The sequence below is a fragment of the Nannospalax galili genome, unplaced genomic scaffold (assembly GCF_000622305.1).
Source record: "Nannospalax galili isolate Female #2095 unplaced genomic scaffold, S.galili_v1.0 scaffold485, whole genome shotgun sequence".
Taxonomy (NCBI): Eukaryota; Metazoa; Chordata; class Mammalia; order Rodentia; family Spalacidae; genus Nannospalax; species Nannospalax galili.
Window position 1 is genome coordinate 2,517,621 of NW_008354534.1, and position 18,552 is coordinate 2,536,172.

The 18,552-nt window shown below is 46.5% G+C and overlaps 1 protein-coding gene across 4 annotated transcripts in view; it reads left to right on the plus strand.

Annotated features, from left to right (window-relative positions):
• The window catches only part of Cacna2d3 (calcium voltage-gated channel auxiliary subunit alpha2delta 3), a 918,594-nt gene that overhangs the window by 692,365 nt on the left and 207,677 nt on the right, over positions 1–18,552 (plus strand). For all 4 annotated transcript variants that reach the window (XR_003846886.1, XM_008851835.2, XM_008851836.2 and 1 more), the window contains one exon: positions 4,196–4,270. Coding sequence is in view for 3 of the 4 variants with exons in the window: in XM_008851835.2 (XP_008850057.1) it covers positions 4,196–4,270 (75 nt within the window). In the remaining variant the exon portion in view is untranslated. The remainder of the gene's footprint in view (positions 1–4,195; positions 4,271–18,552) is intronic.

Below are 18,552 nucleotides of genomic sequence, written 5' to 3' on the forward strand. Positions count from 1 at the left end.
CTGTACCATAATGAGCCATTTTATAATTTGGTTCACTTCATTAGCCCGAAGGCTCTTGACTTGGAAGGGACTCGTTCCCCTCCCAGGAATGGAGGCCGGTGCAGCCCCCAGCCTTCAGGGGAGAAGGGGAGTGAGCTGCGGGTTCAGGGCCCATTTGGCAGTCCCTCATGCTGGAAGGCCTTGTGTCCAATCTGTTCCCTGTTACTGCTGGGGACTGCACATGTGAATGGGCAGGGACACTGGCTCAGTTTCAGATGCAACAAGAGTTAGAGATTTCATCGGGATATTGACTCGTGGCCAAAGCCAAATGTTGGCCATTGTCATGAAGTTTTGAACCTCAGAGAGATTCATCTGTGGGATGTCTTTAGAGGTTTCCATAGTCTCTATCTTGGAGCACTGAGGGTGATGGCTAAATGCCACCAACCCACATGTCCCACATTCTGATGTGACTTAACAGACAGGCCCATAAGGTCTGTCTTACACAGGGAACATTCTCAGACTGTTCTCCTGGGAAGGATTTTAACCCAGTAGTTTCTGAATATCAGGAAAACTCAAGTATGTGGTAAAGAAGGACTCCTGTGTATCTCCTGAAGGAAATCGGCTTCTTTTGGGCTTGATTTTAGTATTGACTTTGGTTCAGATGTTCAAAATGAACTAGATAGTATTTGAGGAAAGTGATGATCGTCTCAAGATATGCAGACTTTAGCTGACCACTACCCATGTGCGTGCCTGACATGGTGCTGAGCGTTACAGATGTCAAAGATGAGTGACGTAGCTCCTTCCTATGAAGAGGCCGCTCTCATGAAGAGATTCCGCCTCAAACATTCTTCCTACAGTAAGACAGAAGGTAGGGGAGCTAAGGAGGGTTGAGAGGCAAGAAAGGGGGGGGTAGCATCTTTATGCCTGTGTGAGGGAAGGAATGAAAATCTGCTCATGGTTTATGAAAGTGGAATGGAATGGAGAGTGACAAGCAGAGGGTCAGACACGCATTGGGACTGATCCTGAGTCTGGTTCAATAACTGAGAAGTAACCTAAGGGACTTCAAGAGACTGGTACATGGAAAAAGCCTGTGTGGGAGGGAGGGGCAAACGCAGGGGCTCCCTGTTGCCAGGGACCTTGAGAAACAGTAAGTGGAGGGAGGCAGTGTGGGCACTTGAAGCAACCAGCTCCAGGAAGACTTAACAGACAGGTCCATAAGGTCTGTCTTACACAGGAAAATACACGGTCAGAGTTGCCTTTGACTTTGGTCAGTCTTTTAGGCCTGGAGAGTGGTTAGGACCCTTGCAGAAATTTATTGAATCAGTGTGGTAGTGGCAGGGTTGCATCTGAGGAATGTCTGGAGAAAAACTCAATAGCATTTCATTATGACTTTGTTTGGAGGGCTTTAGATGAAAAGACAGGCCGTAGGAGATGCTTAGGGATCTGGGCAGAGCTGGTACCAAGTACCCAGAGATGGACAGGAGGCTAAAGAGCCTTCACTGTGCCAGGAGAGGGAGAAAGGACTTAGAATTGCTGGATGCTTGAACTGTTATGGGTGGGAAACCAGGGCAGTAGAGGTCTGGAGTAACGGAGCTGGAATGACTGCCGATCATGAAGAGAAAGAAGAGTTAAGGGAAGCAGGGTCTGTCTTACTTAGCTTTCTATTGCTGTGATAAAAAGCACTGACCAAAACCAACTTGTGGAGAAAGGGTTTATTTGGCTTAGAGCACAGTTCATCATCAAGGGAGGCCAAGGCAGGAACTCAAGGTAAAATCATGGAGGAATGCTGCTTACTGGCTTGCTCCCTTGGCCTGTGCTCAGCCTGCTTTCTTATACAATGCAGGACCACCTGCCCAGGGGTGGCACTACCCTCCATGGGCTTGGCCCTACCACATCACTCAACAATCAAGAAAATTCCCCACAGACATGTCCATAGGTCAATCAATCCAATGGAGGAAATTCCTCAGTTGAGATCCCTTCTACCCAGGGGTGTCAACTTGACAACACTATCCAGCACAGGGACCACTAGGGCCAGGGTGTGAGGAAGAGTAAGGCTTGAGGAATGATGAAAGAGGAAGAGGAAGAAGCCCAGTCGAGTGGGGCTTGGCAACTGAGGAACAGTGAGGAGGAGGGAGCAATCAGTTAATAAAGCCAGGAGACTTGAGAAACAGTCCTGCAGACTAACGCCCTAGCATTGGTGTGGAAAACAGTTGTGGTATCTAGTGTGTGGCAGGGGCAGAGGCAGAGTCTAGAGGGTTGAGGCATGAGCAGCCAATAGACCTTGGAGATGATAAGAACACAGTGAGGGGACACTACGGTGGGAAGGCAGGTCCCCTGCATTCCAGGGGCAGAAGCAGAAAGGGGATCTTTATTCTTCCTCCTTTGCCTGCCCTCCCACCCCTACCCCAGCATCCCATCTATTCCTCTGTTCATTTATAACCATACTATATGACCTTTGTCCTCACAGATCTTATATTCTGGTGGAGGGAGATGGGCATTCAATAATCAAGGACCTTGACTGATGCCTTGATTATTGATAATAGGCTCATAGACGATTATTGCCATTTTGCTAAGTGCTATGCATGGAAAGTACATAGCATCAAGTCCCACCTTCTTTCAAGGTCCATAAGCAGAATAAAAAACGCACAGTCAGATACATTAGCTGACTATAAAATACCATTTGTTTGGTCTGATGCTAAGTTTGAATTTCTAGTCAAACCCCACTCTTGCCTTTAATGGCAAAAAGTTTAAGTCTCTGTGTCCTTTCTGACCCTTCCAGCCCGTATTAAACCAGGACTTAATAATGGTAATTAATGCAGCGTCGACTGTGTCTGACATTCTTTCAAGAGACAAGATGAAAGAGACGATACACATCTCAGAGGATAGGAAATCTCGGGTTTATCTTTGGTGGCATAATGAAATATACTTTTATCATTAGTGTCAAGTAGAATCTTATTAAGACTTGCTGTGCAAGGTAAGTTGGCAAGAAATGTCTGTTGGCCTTGACCAGCACAAGCATATTTGCTTTATGTAATACAACGGAAACTTTTAATTGCTGGTGTTAAATTCTCTGAAGTTAATTTCACATCACCTCGATGTTAAGCTAACAAGCAGACAGGGTCACTTCTGGTTTGTAAACTCTGTTGTCTGGATCATTTAATACTATCATATTCAAGAAGGTGAGTGGCAGAGAATTTAAAGGCAAATAATGGCGAGGACTCAGAACTGTGAAATAATTCCTCAGACAAAAATAGAGAATTTTTTTCTTCCTTTTCCCTTTTCACTACTCTGGCTAAAGTGGGCTACAGTTTCTTTCTTTAGTGAGAGAGATCTGTGTGGGTTTATGCCAGAGGCCATTTTAATACATGAATGATTTGTAGGTAAATTTATTGTAGCCAATGGGTGCAGTCAAGTGTGTAATAGAAATATTGTCAAAAAGCTGGGATTATTATTTAAATAAGTGCAGTGTTAAATTTGATTACATACTTTTTAAAGCTAATAAAACATTTCATTGCTCTCAAACTATTTCCCATAGTCCCATGGAGTCAGAAAACATAAATTAAGTGAGACTCTACATAGAAAATTACCCAGGCTTTGTGTGGATGGACGCATGCACGGGAAAGCTTGGCAGTCACAATAAAAATGATAGACTATAAAGGGGTTGGCAGGCCCTTGTCTGGGCTGGTGGGGACATTTTTACCCTTGAAGGATTATAGAGTACCACAGAGCAGGAGAAAGGGGTTAGTGATTGAGACCCCCGTGAGGGGGCAGCTATGGGAAGCCTGGGAGAGAGGCAGTGTGAGGACCATGCTAGCTCTTCCTCAGCTAGGTAGGAGACAGGACTCCCCAGTTGTAAAAGTTCAGCTCACTTGGACACAAGGCCCTTCCCAGAAGTATTGGCTACTTTGTTGTTCTTTTTTGTTGTTGTAAAAGTGATTGTTTTGTTTTAAATACATCAAAATGAAGCCCTTAGATGCCAACATGGGGATGTGACATTTTAAATTGTGCTATTTGCAGAGCTTATCTGTGACAGTTTTGCATTTCTATGAAATGTCAAGGATCAGTGCCTTGCATTCATTTTAATGAAATATTGTGCTGATAAGGGTTATGAATGCCAAGTTTAAGCTGTAAATTACTAAACGTCAGGCTGCTTTATGCTTTGTGAATTCGCCAGGGAGCCAGCTAATGAAGGATTCCTTTTCGTTTCCTCTTACAGTTAGGGATTCACGGTTATGCCTTTGCGATCACGAATAATGGATATATCCTGACCCATCCGGAACTCAGGCCGCTGGTAAGAGAATGTCAGCCCCTGTCTTTCCTTCGTCACTGTAACAGATTTTCTTAGCTTTGCAGTGATGGCACCTTGCAGCAGTTATCAGTGGCTGCATGTGGGTTCCCAGTGCTTACATATTTCAAGCTGGAGCAGAACAAGGCACTGGAATGAGCCTCTTCTGCCAGGCAATGAATGAACAAACTTTGTATTTATTGCTTTAAAGAAGGAAGGAAATGGGACCAGATGTTGGAAGTCACCACGGTGGCTTCCCTCTGTCTGCAGTCATGAAAAAGGTCAGCTGCCCTCCACAAGTCTGTTTACAGTGTCTCCCTTTTATATCTCCTGGCCACATAGCCAAAACCTGGTAGACCAGCCATGTCTATGGGAAGATAGCTGAAAGGCTCAGAAACAGATGACTCCAGCACACACTGACTGTACCAGTATGAATGCTCACACACCCAAGTCATTTCTTTCCTGTCATCGCTAAAACATTGGAGTGAGTGGTTTTCCCAGGACTGATAGCCAGGGTCGCATTTCCATATGAGAAGTGGTCTAAGTGAATGTCCCATATCTCACTTGTGAGAAGGCAAACCAGATGGATCTATTGCAGTTGACCCATGACAAGGACCTAAGGAATGGTTAGGCCAGTGGGCCATCTATCTTTTCATCTGTCTTTGACTCTGAGGCCACCAGATGTTCAGGGGCAGTTTTTAGGGATATCATCGCTAGGGATTTCATGGATTAGTGATCAGAACACCATCTCTCACAGCTAACTCTCCTTGAGTTTGGCAATCTCCTTTGAGCAAAGGAGCTCCAAAGTAGAAGGAGCTCCACCTTTAGCATCACATACGTTATCTTTAACTCCCTAGTCCTGCCTTATCACAGCACTGAGACGAAGTCACACAACCTTTATGAGCAACAATTTCCCGTGGGAATCCTGCTGTAATCATATATATCACCGCTTGGTTGTCAGAGTAGGTGGGACAGTGTTAATTCAGGAGTCTGGTACAGTGCAGCCAGCTCTAGGATATCATGGGGACAGTAGGGATTATCCCAGCATTCTGTCTGTCCTGTCTTGGTTCTATTGATCCGTGTTCATCTGTGCCTGACTACTTTAAGGTTGGGAGGGAGTGGTAGTGAGGGATGATTCGGAGATCTAAAGAACACATTTTGATATGTTTCAGGGGGTTCAGATTGTTATGATAAGCATTAGCAAGGAGCTGTGTGCATACCAGTGCACATATACTGAGGTTTTCTTGTGTTTGTTTTTGAGAACTTTTGATTTGTCTTTTTCTTTCTTGACTCTATAATAATTTTGTCCCACTCGAGTCCAGAAGGCAGAGACAACTGTGCTGTGCAGTTCCATGTAAGCGCTTCCATGGGAGAAAGACTGAAGGTTTTGTTTGTTTTATGAGTTGCAATAAGAATATTAGAAGACACAGACTGAAGTGTGTGTGCTGGCTTGGGCACGGGCAGGTTGTTTCCTTTCATCTCTATTTTTCCATCCTCCCTGCCTGCCAGTCCACTCAGCACTAGTATGGCATCAGAAGATGACTAAGAAAGAAATCCTTCAAACCCACGGTTTGCAGTGTCCCTCTTGAAAGATGTGAGCGGCTCCTACGCTTTCGCCAGCAACCTGGTATCTGTCAGGCATAATTCTGCCCTGGCTGGATGCTGGCACACAGCTACAAGCAGCTGCTAGCAGCTTTCCTGATAGGGTCAGGCAGGGAATCCCCACCCGAGTCCCACTCTCCTCCTCTCAAACCCAGGCATACAATGAAGTCCTTATTATAGATGGACCTTCCTCTCTGTTCTGGCCAAGCCTGCCAGATTAGCACAGTGGGTGTGAATGTGAGGTTGTGGCCAGTCTGGGGAGGGTGGAGTGGAGCTCCCTTCACACAACTTCTGTTCCCTCGCCGTATGCCGTGCCGCAGAGCTTATTCCTGCCCCTGAAGCCAGATGAAAGAAGGTGGCTTTCACAATACCAATATTTTTCTAATTTGTCCAATAAAATCTTTCCCCCAAACTTCATGTTTGGCTTGATTTTTATCCAGTATTTTCTTTCATCTTGTATGATTTGGGTGTGAATCATGAAAGATCTCCAAAAACAGCTCAACTCTGGGAGCCTTACTCAGCAAACTGGCCTGGTTGGCTTTAACTGGCAAAACCTTAGATGTCAGACTTCCCTGTGATAACCCAGCTCTCTCTTCACCAGCTCAAGTGTTGCCCACTCTCTTTCTCTCTCTCTCCCTCTCTTGGCTACCAGATTGTCACTTCCTAATGTCAGGGTGACAAGCCCTTGCCAGGTTCATGTTAGGCATGGTCCTGCATTGTATGGAGGGCTGAAGTAGCTACTTGCCTTCCACGATAGACCCAGCAGCTCTTTCCTGGGTGGGGAGTGGAAGCCCAGCACAGCAAGTGGGATTAAAGTTAAACCTGAGAAACATTTCTTTTGGAATTATCCTAGCCTTCCATGCTCTTACAGTGATGCTGAAAATATATATTGCCTAGATTTCACTTTATTGCTTTTTTTTCTCTCCTTTATCAGCATGGATGCTTCTTAGAGTGTTAAGCTCTGAATATTTCTCTTTTTCTTTTGCTCAGCGGTAGATGGAGGGAGGAACTGCCTAGAATAGGCTGTCTGTAGCATGACCTACACTTTTGTTAGGATTTGGGGGATCTGTCTGCCTCTGTCTTGTAGAAGACAAGGGCATTTAAGTTGATTTCCTCTTTCCCCTAAGGAAGCCAGGAATGTGGACCTGGCCAAATCCCCAGGAGAACACAAAGCAGGTCCCTCCCAGCAGCCACAGAAAGACAGGGTTCTACAGGGAACCTTGGACGGGCAAAATCTGGGACTCATTTCCACAAAGCCCATGCTGAAGTCAGCCAAAAGCTGTCTGTTCTGTGTCCACAAGCTCAGGAGGTAGGGTAACAGGCTGGAGGGATTCTATTCTGTATGGCTTTCTTTTACTTTTCTTTCTCCTTCCCCAATCCCCCACCACCATCTTTCACTTTCTTTTAAGACAGGTTGTCATGTATCCCAGGCTAGTATGAACTTGCTATGTAGCCAAAGATGACCTTGAACTTCTGATCTTTCCCTCCTCCACCTGTCTTACTCTGGGATTATAGGTATGTGTTATAATTCCTAGTTTATGCAGTGCTGAGTGTCTAACCCAGAGCTCCATGCATGCAAAGCAAGCATTTTACCAACTGAGCTACATCCCCAGCCTGAGGTTCTATCCTAGATGCAAATTTGCCAGTCAAGCTTATGGACTACTGTGAGATGAGACAGGAGGTAGGGCGAAGTTGGGAATTTACAATCCTTCTTTCCATTGTCATTGGAGGGCCACTGCATCCCTCAGCCTCACAGGGTTATTGAGATGTAACCAGCACCATGTGCCCAGCTTCAAGGAAAGGACAACCTGATGGGATGGGACTAGGTATAAATAGAAGGACCTAGATGCCGGGGAGGATGCAGCATTGGTTTACTTGCTGCTGTGGCTGTTGCACTCAGTTAGCTTTTCCGGTGTGTGTTGGTTCCTCCTTATGGGATAGGCTCTGGTCTAGGCGTTTACCAGATGCCACTGCCTTCAATCCTTGACAGCTGGAACACTGAGTCTAGTCAACAATGAGTCCAGAAGGATCCAGAGGCTCATGGAAGGATGGACGGGCGGGATGGATGGTCAGGATGTACTTCTAGAAGCTATCCCGGGCAACTGTGAGCACTTGCCTGATGATCTGGGGTGTTGTGAGAGAAAGTACATATGTAACTTCCCCCAAATCACATGGCTAAAATGTGCCAGGGACCAGAAGCCCTCGCCCAGATCATCATAGATGAGCTAAGGTCATACTACTCTGCTGACTCTTTGGGAAGTGGGAGGCAGAGTGGTTGGACAGCGGGTGTGGACAAGAGGTCAGGTCTCTAGCCATGTGGCTGACTGCCAAGGAGGTTGTGGTACAGTTATAGTTAGACTCTGTCTAGACTCAGCACTGTCCTACTAGAGCACTATGTGATCCACAAGCATAAGCTGCCTGTGTCATTTAAAACTTCCCAGTAGCCACATCTGAAGAGTGAAAAGGGGCCACAGGTGAAAGCAAGTTTACGAGAATATTTTATTTAACCCAACTATCCAAAACATTGGTGCTTCAACATATAACCAATATGAAAATAACTGATGTGCTATTTTACATTCTTTTCATAGCTGCTGTGAAATATGATCATAAGAGCCACATCTACTGTGAGAGTTGCAGGGGACAGTATAGCTCTAGGGTGTGAGCAGGCATTTTGGATCTTTCTAGAGAATATGGATGATGAGAACAGCCTCAACTGCCACCACTGTGTCCCCACATGGCAACCCCACCCCCAAACTGTGGATGGTCTCGCCTCCAAGGGGGAAGTGGGATGGCCAGAATTCACAAGGAACTGGCTGGAGGCCAGAGCAGATGGACTCTCTCGCTTGGCCTGGAAGTTCTGTGTCAGCCATGTGAGTTCATTCCTAAACCATGTGGACTTCCTAAACCAAACTGTGCCGTGGTGGCCAGTGGATGGAAGGCATTAGCCACAGTGGGAGAAGCTGAAGTGTGGGGTTAGCCAAATCAGGATATTCAGATGCAAATAAACCATTCCTGCTCTTCTGGAAAACTCAGGCTAACTCTCAAAGGGGCCACAGTGTACAGATAACAGTATCATCTTCCTTAACCCCTTACAGTCTTCCATCCCTCTGCAATGCAGTACAGCTGTTCCAGCCACTGGCCCTCTGAAGCCTGAGTTCTAACATCAACTCTTCCCTGTGTTATCCTTTGACTACTGCTGACTTAATCCATATGTTCATGCTGCCTCTTTGTTCCATGGGTGCCTGGACAGTTCATTTATCTAAGCCCTGTTTTTTTTTGTTTTTTTTTGCACATTGGCTGTACATGGGCCCCTATAGAAGATTATTAAGTAGGTGGAGTGATAGGTGGGCATAGTATAATTGTAAGTGCTGTCATTCTTTGGTCCTTTCCTGTGAAACTGAGTGGGCACTCTCATGGCCTCGTGGAACACGTAAACATCTGGTATTCCAATTACAGAGTGCGTCTTTAGCACCACATGAAGTAGAAGTTAGGTAGGAGCAATGTTAGAGTACTTTCCTAAGTCCAGCAACTTTCTGAAACTCTACCAATGTGCCATGTGAACAGACTCCATATAATTCCAAAGATATAGATATGAAGTTTAAGTGGGATCTTTATATAATTGTGCATTTCCTCAGTTGTGGCCTTTTGTTCCTGCCTCAGAAACCCCAACTTCCTCCCTATTCAAATGCTTTCGCTCCCTTCTACCCAGGATATTGCCCCCCACATGCCTATGACTAGCTTTTCCTCATCCTCCAGTTCTTAACTCAGTGGTCATGTCAGAGAGCCCTGTTCTTCCTGCAGGCTCTCCAGCACCCCTCCCATAGTTAGCTCAGGCCACTTATTGCTGGGAAGTGTCCGTGTGTTTAACTTCCCAGTTGCCTTCCCTGGACTTTGCTACTACTCAAAGTGGTTGGTGAGTGACTGTGGAAGGATAATTTGGATGATGCTGATGACTGGAGTCCGGGCACCAAGTTCTTATCATCAGTAAGAAGTGTGGGTACCACGTGCTTTCTCATCAAACATTTACTCCTTGCTATACCTGGGCATCTGTGGGTTGGTGAGGCCCTTCTTTCCCACCCACCCCTCGGCCTTCTGCCCTCCTTCTTGCTGGCGTTTCCACAGGTATCAAGCATGGTGCTAGCTGACAGAGGTGTGGGCAGTTAGAAGGATGTCGCTCTTGGGAGGTGCTCATCACACAAGCAAGCTCTCCACAACAGCACAACTGGCCAGAAAGACCAGTGGGCTTACAGAGAAAGCATTTGTCTCTCTCAAGGATCCCAGAGAGGGTAGGAGAGGACCTGGGTGGCCTCACACTCTTCCCAGGACCACTGACCTCAGGAATGACATCTCTCTGGTCTCAGGACCATACATTCTGCTGGCACAGCCTTTCAGGGAGCATGGGGTTAGCAAACCTAGAAACAAATATGCTGATCCTTTCCCAGACTCCTTGCCCTCCACTCTCAGGCTGCTGATGAACTGAAGGAGACTGTCCAGTAGGTGGCGCGCAGGCACTGCTGTGTGCAGATCCCCAAGCAGATGGACCAGTGCACAGCCTCAGAAGAGGAAACAGGAGAGCCCCTGCTTAGGCCTGCTCCAAATAGACTCCATTTAGTTTAAACGAAAGAATTAAGTGATGCCTAGTAAGTGCATCTGCTCGGAAGATTGTGTTTGCTGAGAAAAAAAAAAATAAACAAGACTGTGTGACCTCCACAGAAAGAGTCGGCTGGTTTTAAATGCATCACTTGCCAACAGATGCCAGAGCCTTGCAACTTTTCATGCTTTCTTCCTGCTGAAATGGTTGTGGGTACTGTGGGAACTGCCTGGGCTGGATACTTGAGCGAAAATCTTAAGAGCTCTGAGGGGGGAGCTCATAGCTCTCAATCTTGGGATAAAGAAGGTCAGTGGGCGAGCCTGATTTCGCCAGGTAAAGTTATGCAAACGTCAGATACTCCAACCCACAGCCTCTGGGTCCTGGACTAGCTGTGTGCTTGGATACTTCAGGCAATAGGTAAACTATGGGAGTCAATCCCAGAGTCAGGTCATTTTTTTGAATATGGGATGTGCCACTTACCCTGTGAATGTTAGTGGTAGCAGGCAAAGTGGTCTGTGCTGAGCACTTTGCCCAAGCTGTCTAATTCAATCCTAATAGCATTCTGCATCTTAGCAGGTATCAGAGAGTCCTCTCAAGTGGGAGGATGTGCCATATGATTATATTTTGTGTTTTAAAATATTATTTTTATTTTACATGTATGAGTGTACATGTAAAAATGTATGTAAGTGTACCTGTATCATGCAATGCCCGCAGAGGTCAGAGGAGGGCATTGGATCCCCGGAACTGGAGTTCCAGACTGCTGATTGTTAGCTGCCATGTGGGTGCTGGGAATTGAACCCAGGTCCTCTGTAAAATCAATCAATGCTCTTAACTGCTGAGCCATCTCTCCAGTCCCATGATTGTATTTTAAAGTGCATTCATTAAATACTTGCAGAAAAAAGGGTTCCTGATATTTGGGCCAAGAAATATGTCCCTGAGAAAGTATATTTAGGGCAGTCTCCACAAAACCCCCAAGAAACAATGAACATTTTTAAATCATAATCTTGTTCAACTGAACGTATTCTCCCCCAGCTCTGAAGCTGTGTTTACCTCCCTTACCCTCGTTCCTTGGCCCTGGATCCTTGCAACTGGATCTACATGGAAAACAGAGATTGTTCCTTGTTCCCAGAGTGGGTAGAGTTGGAGAACCCCACAGGAAAATGGAGATGGGGAGGAAGTAGGGGCCTGTGTTTATTGCTATGTCCTAGGACTGACTGGCTGTACTCAAGGTACAGCCACATAGCCTGCCTCTTTGGGACCTTTTTGCTCTGGTTTTCTGCAGTTCTTCCTCTCTGTCCTTTCCTGCCGAGTGGGCAAAGGTCTCCCAACATTTCTAGCCTCAGAGAACCCCACTGCTGCTGCAGTTTCCTACATTCCACCCAATACCTTTGCAAGAGTCTCTTTAGGAAACCTTCCTTTATCAGCTAGCTTAGCTAACTATGCCCTTGTTCCTTGTTGGAACCCTGACCATCATAGATGTGGGACAGGTAGATTATTTCTCTTAAGGCAGTACTCTACCAGGAGAGAAAGAAGGGAAGAAGAGATGGAATAAGAGATGGAGGAGGGAGGAAGGAAGGGGGGAAGAGGGGAGGGAGGGAAGGGAAGAAGGAGGGAAGGGAGGAAGGGAAGAAGGAAGGAAGGAGGAAGGAAGGAGGGAAGGAGGAAGGGAGGGAAGGACAGAGGGAGGGAGGGAAAGAGGGAGGGAGGGAAGGAAGAAAGGAAGGTGAAGGGAAGAAGGAAAGAAAGGAAGGAGGGGAGGGAAGGAACAAACAGAAGGATCATTTGTCTATTTTTCTTTATTAATGACTCATGTCTTTATCAACTGTTGTGGTTGGAGTGGAAATTTTACTTCCACATATCCTTCTAATGATTTCCCCCTTTGTGCCAGTGATTAAGAATTGATATCTGTTGCTTATAACCAAAGCAACCTGATCTATGTGCTTATGAAATTCCAAGCTCTGGAAATCACTGTTAGCCATGTATACTGGATAGTATTAGTTGTCAACGTGATATACCTGGTTAGAGGGAACCTCAATTGAGGAATTGTCTCCATTGGATTGGCCTGTGACCATGTCTGTGGGACATTTTCTTGATTGTTGAGTGATATGGCAGGGCCCAGCCCACGGTGGGAGGTGCCACCCCTGGGCAGGTGGTCCTGTATTGTATAAGAAAGTAGGCTGAGCACCACGGGCCAGGGGAGCAAGTCATTAAGCAGAATTCCTCCATGGTCTGTGCCCTGGGTTCCTGCCTTGACTTCCCTTGATGATGAACTGTGCCAAAAGCTAAATAAACCCTTTTCTCCCCAAGTTGGTTTTGGTCAGTGTTTACATCACATCTAGAGAAAGTAACTGGAACACCATGGCTCTGGTGCCTGCTCTCAGTGAGCTCACAGTGTGACACTCTGCCCCGTCTTGGCAGTTTCCTCTCAGGAACCATTGAGGATGAGGTTCTCACTGTATGACATGGTTATCTGGACTCATCCACTTCTCAAAGCTGCAACTAACCAGAAGACATAAATCGGACTGTGTTCTGCTAACCCCTGTATATCCAGGGCCTCGTGAGGTACCTGGCAAAGGAGGCGGAATGAAGAATAACTGGAGGAAAAACCTGTGCACGTATGAGATGAAGCACACAGTGAAAGTGCACACCATCGAACTCCACGGGCGGCAGCAGCACACCACACCGACAGTGGAATTTGTGACAGCACTTGGCGGACTGTGTGGCTGGGGAATCCTGCAGGGAGCTGGTCTGTAGCTCACAGACTTGAGAGCACCATTCTTGATTCTGTATGGCACAGTTGGGAACAGCAGAGGGGTCGTGGGATACCTAGAGGAAGAACTTCTTCATGGATGTACTATGCTCCTGGAACCTTTCTTCTCCCTTCTCCTTCCTCCCCACTCCACCCATCCCTCCTCTGCTTCCCTTGTGTAACATGCATTTATCAAACGTCTATCATGCCGGATGCTTCATTAAAAGCCAGGAAACCAAAATTCCCTGGTTATTTAGAGCTTGTTTGTACTGTCAGGGAGATGCGGTTTCTTTTCAGCTCATAAATAAATGGATAAACAGAAAGCATCTCACATTTGAAGTACACTCTCCAAAAGAAACACAGATGTGAGAGGAGAAAGCGGAAAGGAAAGCCACCTACATGACTCTTCAGGGAGAGCCTTCTTAGGTCCAGCATTGGAAGTTGCGTTCCAGAGGGAGAGGGAGAAACCTCCATAACGACTGTGAGCCTGGGCCAAACCAGAAGATGGCACAGGCAAGAACTGAGGCTTGAAGATGCTCAGTGTACCTGGAATCTGTCCGTGGATTCAGGACACACATTCAAACAAAGGAGACGTTTCACTGACAACTCTTACTTATACTGCAAGCTCCTGATGACTGGGGCATCACTATGCCTACCCCTCTTCTGGGGATTCTGCACCTGTAGAGTGGATCATAGCTGTCAGTACCTGAGTGAGGACATAATCCTCTTCTGGAGTCTGCTCTTCCCAGGCACACAGCAGGCCAGTGCAGAGGGATAATTATCGTCCCACCAGGCTTTTGAGCAGGACCACCGCCACCTTCTCAGGGGTGCAGCTGGCAGCTGTGTGTTCTATGCTGGCTCCCACAGTTCGGGGGCAAGAGAAGAAGCTCTAGTTTCCCATTGGTGAAGTGGCCAGTGGTGTACCCTGCCTTGTCTCTGAAGGGAACCTCTCTGGAATGAGAGCCTTGCATGGAGCCTGTCTTGAGCTCTGCTGCACTGAGGTCTCTGCAAGGAAGTCTGCTCTGTATTAGAGTATCTAGGGGCTTGAGTGCATCCATATCGACATTCACATCGCAGGATGGTGGCCACATACTTTGCATTCTGTTCTGGAACGCACCTGTGTTTCCATACTACCCTTCTGCTTTTCTGGTCTAATTGTCCATGTTTGTATTTAGGTCTTCTGGGATGCATTGATAAGCATGGGTAGATACCATAAGGAGACTCAGTTTAGAAGTGGGAATATTAGCTGCTTTATTTTTTGGTGAAAGAATTTTATGGGGGAGAGGATTTTTCTTTGCAGTGGACACCCTTTGACCTTTGTTTCAATAGATTAATTTCGTATCTACAATGCCCCATCTAGGATGATAAATTAGCAATAAAAATCTCGTCAAAATGTAATTATAGGCAATGTGTTGAGTAATGATCTCTTAAAAATCCCTATAGATTTGTCTGCACCTCCTTCCCCTCCTGAGGGGAATGAACCTCAGCTGCTAGCTGCTAGCCCCGCCCAGGAATGCAAAGCCTAGCCACGAAGCTGAGACATGTCTGCTGCTTTCTATCCTGGTCAGTGTCATCTCCTTGATCAATCATGTTGCTTCATGGGCTGCACACCTTTACATAATTTAAAGCACCACCCTAACAGGCATAGGAAGGCACAGGAAGGAGAAGCTCGAGGCAGAATGAAACTCTCCCGTCCTCCAGCTGTAGGAGAAAGCCTGCTGGGAGGAGAAAGTTACTATTAATTAATATGTAGACCAGGAAGACAATAGCAGACCAGTTCAGAGACTCGAGAGCAACATGCATTACAGCCTTCAGAACTGCAGATTCTGGGAAAGTGTTTCTCAAAGAGGAGTAGGAGCCATTAATCTGCCTCCAAGAGGAAAGTGCAGTGACCAAGAGATGAGGCTTTTCCCAGGGGCCTTTCTCTCTGTCTCTGTCTCTCTGTCTCTCTCTGTGTCTCTCCTCCCCCCACCCCAGGGACTAGATCACCCTGCCCAAGAAGGGCCCTGCAAACCCTACAGCTGAGTCTGAGGGCAGAATTTTCAAATAATACCACTCTGTAAATGCCCAAACTCATTTGAATATTCAGATGAGCCCCCAGTGTGAATGCCCATGTTCATTTGAATAACTGAAGAATTCAGTCATGTGAATGCCAACTATTATTCCTGAGTTTACATTTTAGAAAGACCTTGCATCTGAATCCCCATGAGAGCATTAAATTGCTATCTAATTAGCAGTCCCAAATTATATATATTTAAAAGATAATGAAGGGTTTGAAGGCTGTTGGAATGACTGGTTATACATTTAAATGAATCACTAGAAATTTGTTAGTAATGTGTGGCGTTTTCTTTCATTTCTTGCTACCCTCTTTGAAGTTCAGTAAACCCAGCCTCGCAGGGTTAAGTCTGGTAGCACTAAGATAAAGGCAGATGTTTTTAATTACTGCAGCTCAAAACCCCCAAATAATTATAAGCAGCTGTCATTTTTACATAATCCTGAATGATAAGATGCAAAGAATGCAAATAAAAACGTTGAGACTCAGGCTTTGGAGGTGCAATAGTTGAATCCCATTGCACCACTGGCACGATGGTCCTCTTTGGTTGAAGAACTTGCTCTCACTGCTTGGAGTTCACTGGTCACGTGGTAAGTAAATATACCTCCAAACATACCACCCAGGTGTCATTTCCACATTTCTCTGTGAATGTTTGCTGGGTGAAAGCAAATGCCCAAACATTTAAATTACTGAGGAAAGAAAGTTGGCCGAGCCAGGCAGAGTTTCACCAAGCCTTCTTCTGACCCCCGCTTGCCCCTTTCTACCTGACAGTCTACAGCTGTCCTTTCCCAGTTACCTTCTCCCTCTGGTGGGGACTAGAATAGGATTGCACACAGAAGCCTATCTTTGACTTGTAGCAAGGGTTTTTCATTGGCTTAACTGTGCCTGTCTACCATCCATCCAGAAGCAGAAACCTCAGGTGTGCTGACCTACCAGCCCCAGGCTTGGAGCTCTAAGTTAAGGTCTGAGACTTTGAGACTTACTGTTTTCTGTGCCAGTCTCTTTCTGGAAAAGTGATGGGATCTAAAGAGTGACCCAAGGGGGATATTTGCCTATTAGTTAGCTTTTCATCAAGGTAACAAAAACCCTTATGGAAACACCAGAAGGGAAGATGTATTTTTTCAGAGGTGTCCATCCAAGGTCAGCTGACTCTGCTGTTTCTTCTGGGTGAGGCCAAACTTCATGGGGGCAGGAGATGGAGGAGCAAAGGTACTCCCCTCACGGTGTCCAAGAAGCAAAACAGAAAGGATCAAGGGTCAGGGACAGGATACAGTCACGAAGAACAATGCCTCCCATGACTTACTTCCCCTTCTACAGTTTCCAGAACTTCCCAAAATAGTTTGATCAGCTGGGGACCAAACCTTGAACACAAGTCTGCAGGGGCATTTCACATCCCCATCAGAACACAGACCCGGAGATGGCAAACCAAAGTCTACTTGTCAAGGTACAAAGCTTATACATCACGGACCCCAGGACCCTCCGCTAAATCAGGAAGGTTTAAATGGAGGCAGGGCCTGGCTCGGCACACAGTGCCCAAGGTGAGAAGATTACTCTGCAAGTCATTGGGCTCCATCCCTCAGGGATGGGAAGTTTAAACATGAAAGAGGAGCCAGCTCAGACTAAGGTATTTATTTGGAATAGCAAGGCATCCCCTGAGCATTGTTAGCATTTCCAGTGAAGAAGTGCAGGGGTATCAGAAACCAGCGTGTCCCGAACATCACAGTGAGTGAAATGCTCTGATTCTCCTTGAGTCTCCAGGTTTCCAGACATCCTCTAAGAAGGGGAATTGGAGGGAACAGCAAGGGGCTGTCACATTACCTGACTCACAGTTCTATAGCAGGTTCAACATTAATATGGCTTAGACTCTCCTCACACGGAGCTCAGGCTCACATACAAATATCGATATATATTTAAGGGAAAGATTCCTTAGAGACTTGATCACCATAGACTCAGCTCTACTTTCTGGATTGATCTTCCTGTATCTTCATGACACATCTCAGTCAGGCGACAAGCTGAGTTCCAGAACAAGGATCTTCCCTGGCATGTGTCTCTCCACAGAGCAGAGCCAGTTCTGAGGCCTTAGAGGTGTCTGGCATCAAACCTCAGCTCTGCCACTGTCACCTATGTGACCTTCGATGTGTTCCTTAACCCTCCTGCCTCAGTTTCCTCCACTGAAAAGTGAGTAAAGAAAAAGTGCCTCTTACAGGGATTGCGATGAGGAATATAGGCTCATAGAGTCACTACAGCAGGCCAGACACATAGTCACTGTTCAGCGTGAAATGCACACGTCTGTTAATGTGCACATTCTGCATCCTCATCCATATCCTATTCATAGAGAGTCTGTTCTTACCCAGGCACTTCCCTAAGCACTGCACACCCAGTGGCCCACAAGAAATAGCTTCTTTCCCTAAGATGCTTAAGAGTCAGTGTGGGAAACAGGCAAGTAAGCCATCGTGGAAATGGGGCCACCATGAGAGGCTAGGACAAGATGGGAAGGACTTAAACTGACCGTCTCCAAACCCAACCCAGACAGAAGGGCATGTCTGAGTTGAGTCCACAGGGGTCAGAGGATTGGCCACTTGACTCTGAGTTGGGGTGAAGGCTGTGAGGAGCAGATGGTACAGCATGTGCCCAGGCCAGAAGGTAAAACAATGATGACCTTTTTAGCAGTCAGCTCTGTCTAACTGGGAAGTTCAAAAACAGTTAGGGAAGTGGTGAGAAGGCAAAGGAGCAAGTAGAGACTAAGTGACGGGGCTCGATGCTGGATCGCCGAGTGCTGTCCTACAGGGCGTGAGGGATCTAGTCAAGTACTGACATGCTCTGATTTTAGTTGTAGAATAATCCCTTTGTCTGAACCCAGGCCGTGGGTTGGAGGGGAAGAATCCAGTCAGGGATATTGCTTCAGAGCCACTTATCCTCATCTGGGAGAGCAGCTCCCTGGACGTTAGCACGAAGCTGGTGGCCGGCCTGATATGACGCACACTCAAGATGCTCAACAGAGAAAAGGAGTCCGTGAATGTGGTAGCTTGCTTCGCTGGCCCACTGGCCCTTCCTTTGATTATATTCTGCCGTCCAAGCCCTTCCCACATTTCCATGGTCACAGGCAATACAAGACAGCAAGAACTCAGCCAACCTTGCAGGGGACCTTTGGTTTTCCTGTGAGTCATAAATCATTCAGACCACCGGGTATCCAAAACATTTTTTAAAAGATACATCATCACTCTAATTGGCAGACAAAGACGTGATCTCGGTCTCTCTCTCTCTCTCTCTCTCTCTCTCTCTCTCTCTCTCTC